We start from the raw sequence: 3,053 nt of genomic DNA, 5'->3' as shown, positions 1-3,053 counted from the left end.
GTGTGTGTGTGTGTGTGTGTGTGTGTGTGTGTGTGTGTGTGTGTGTGTGTGTGTGTGTGTGTGTGTGTGTGTGTGTGTGTGTGTGTGTGTGTGTGTGTGTGTGTGTGTGTGTGTGTGGGGTGATATATACATATATATATACACCCCAAAATTAATTTAATTATTTATGAAACATTGCTTTTATCTCACCTACATAATGATGTTCATGTAAATAGGACTTTTATTTCAGAAACATGATATTGCGAAGCATTTGTCCGACTTTTTGAATTTCCCGCTTGTCGCCTCGTGTCATGAAATCCTAGCCGTTCCTTCACTACTTGGGCTTTGCTCTTTCCGGTTTGTATTCTCGCAAAGGTGTGTGGTGTTGACAATTCTTTGGCAATTTAAGTTGTTTTTAGTGAATATATGAAAATGTATATTAAGAAACATATCAATTTAATGATTTTTACTATTTTTACCAATAATTAGGATCAGAACATTAATTTGTATTTGACACGTGTGATTTGTGTACATGTGCACTAATTCATATATTGATTTTTTTATCTAATTAAACTTTCCTTTCAGATGCCGTCTGTAACGCTAAAGGACGTCGATCAGCAAAAATTTGTGAAGGCTTTCGCAGCTTTTCTCAAAAAGTAAGTAAAAATATCACTGAATGAAAATCCTAACCTATAACTATAACCTATCCTCTGTGTAATGTTTCGAACATATATTGAATTGTTCTTATTTATTTTTTATCATTTAATACTACTATTAATTCTTTTCTGTATTATTTTAATTCACTTTTATAAAAATTTCTGTTTCACATTGTATTTTGCAAAAATAATTATATACTCTCATGGCTGTTTTCTTTTAAGAAATACAGTCGATACAAGTATTATTCTATTTTTAATGTTTATTAAATGCCAAGAAAAACAAAACGATATTTGTGTGTTGACTGTATTTTTCAAAAGGAAAGCAGCTTATATATACTTGCTATGATATATTTTGTAATTCAACTTTATAAAAATTTAGAACTGGCAAGATGCGGGTACCAGAATGGGTAGATATTGTGAAGACGGCGAAATTCAAGGAACTGGCTCCTTATGATCCTGACTGGTATTACATCAGATGTGCAGCTCTGGTGCGTCACATCTATATTCGTAGCCCAATCGGAGTCGGTGCCGTTACCAAGATCTTTGGTGGACGCAAACGCAACGGCACTCATCCCAGCCACTTCTGCCGATCGGCAGGTGGTGTCGCACGCAAGGCACTCCAAAGCTTGGAGCAGTTGAAGCTGATTGAGAAGGCACCCCTTGGTGGACGCAAATTGACTAGCCAAGGACGCAGGGACTTGGATCGAATCGCTGCACAAGTTAAAGCTAAGAGCAAAAAGCAACTTAAGCTTCAGGAAGTTGTAATGTAATATTCTTTTATGTTTCTATAATAAAACACATTTAAATACTTGAATTTTGTTTTTTTAATTGTATAAACAATTTTATCGTTGGTAAATTTGCTGAATAATATCCAAGAATTTCTTTAATAATAGAAATTTACCCTAAGTTAAATTTCTATTATTAAAATCTTCCTTTAATCAGATTTACAATAGTATTCGTTTTTGATATAGTCGAAGATACATATTCATTAGAGTTGTTACACTGTATGCAAAATATATTTCTTTGGCAAATGTATTAGACTATTTTAATAAATATTAGTATTTAGTAAATATATGCTTAAAATATTTTATTATTAATTGTTTAAAATATAATATCTTTTTATCCATATTGCATTTATGCAAAACATTATTTCTTTTTTAAGTTTTATTGAAATATACAGAAAAAAGTGATTTATAATTTAATAAGAAAGAGATAGCATTTAATATAGGTATAAATGTATCTGCATCTTGTTATATATAATTTATAAAACTTCTGTTATATGACATAATGACATGAAATTTAAATAAAAAATGTAATTAAAATGTAATTTGTATGAAAATGTCAATGTCAAAATTAGACAAATTTCTTTTAAATTAAATAAGTAAAGAAAAGGAGGTCGAGACTGCAGATATACAATAATATTTTTGTATGTAAATTCTAAGTAGATACATCTTTCAGTTACATGAACTGTATACCTCTACTCAAATTGCATGTATAAATTGAAGCTGAGATAATATTACAATTAAATTGATCATCGATTTGATAATGATACTACTAGCATCTTAAAATACTGTAAAGAACTTAGTAAAAAATAGCTAAATACTTTATTTTGTTGATCAAATGTATATATTTCGATTATCTAGAAAAAAGAATTATAAATCGAAAAAAGATTAGATCTAAAAAAAATATTACATTTTCGATTATTTTACAACTAAAATAAAAATCCATCAATTATGGTCTTAAAATCATTTATATTTTCATAAATAGTCATTAAAAATTTTAAATTATGAATCATTCATTCACCTTTTCAATTTCCCGCCATTTCTCGAGTGCTGCCATCTAACGTTGTCGTATCGTAATCGTCGCCATCGACTACAGCGGATGACAGCTCTGAATACGCTTCGTTTCGTGGCTCGCGTTTGGTCGCGCGCGCGTCGGCAGCGCCGCCTCAGTGAAACTTCGGCCGCAGTCGCGAGTGTTTCGGCGGTACTCGGCACCGATCGAGGTGGTTAGGATGCGCGATTAGATGCGAGATTCAAGTGCAAAAGGAACATCCCCGTGGACGGTAACTCTGCGTATGCGCGCGCGCGCACGTGTGCCCGCTAGCTCCGATCTGTTTTTATGTATTTGTGCGCGTCGGTACGTCCTACGTCCCGCGTGACCTGCGTTCGTTCGCCGCGGCAGTGTGCATGCGCGCATGCATGCATGTATGGTGAACTGTACTCCTCGCTGACGAAAAGAGCGACGAATTGCTGCTGTGTTGTTGCTGCTATGCGTCTCCGCGACGGCTGGTGGCTCGCCGCGACAATGTCGCGAAAATAATCACGCCACCGGTCCCGCGAGTGTTTCTCACTCTCTTTCGCTCTCCCTCTCTACGCGGACACGGAGAGGTGGTGGCCGTCGGACACGCTGCTCGAA

General features: G+C 35.0%; 1 protein-coding gene across 2 annotated transcripts; it reads left to right on the top strand.

The window, feature by feature from the left end:
- Positions 1–303: 303 nt before the first annotated feature.
- Positions 304–1,449, top strand: LOC105620474 (40S ribosomal protein S19a-like). 2 transcript variants are annotated; one of them, XM_012201975.1, is made up of 3 exons: positions 304–354; positions 565–635; positions 1,015–1,449. In XM_012201975.1, the coding sequence occupies exons 2-3, from the start codon at positions 565–567 to the stop codon at positions 1,403–1,405; spliced, it is 462 nt and encodes a 153-aa protein (XP_012057365.1). In that variant the 5' UTR covers positions 304–354; the 3' UTR covers positions 1,406–1,449. The 2 variants fall into 2 exon arrangements, with proteins under 2 accessions (XP_012057365.1, XP_012057357.1); XM_012201967.1 differs by having other exon boundaries at positions 344–354; positions 565–639.
- Positions 1,450–3,053: the final 1,604 nt, after the last annotated feature.

Source organism: Atta cephalotes (assembly GCF_000143395.1).
Source record: "Atta cephalotes unplaced genomic scaffold scaffold00002, whole genome shotgun sequence".
Classification (NCBI taxonomy): Eukaryota; Metazoa; Arthropoda; class Insecta; order Hymenoptera; family Formicidae; genus Atta; species Atta cephalotes.
The sequence above is the reverse complement of the archived record's forward strand: the minus strand, read 5'-3'. Positions and strand labels throughout refer to the sequence as shown.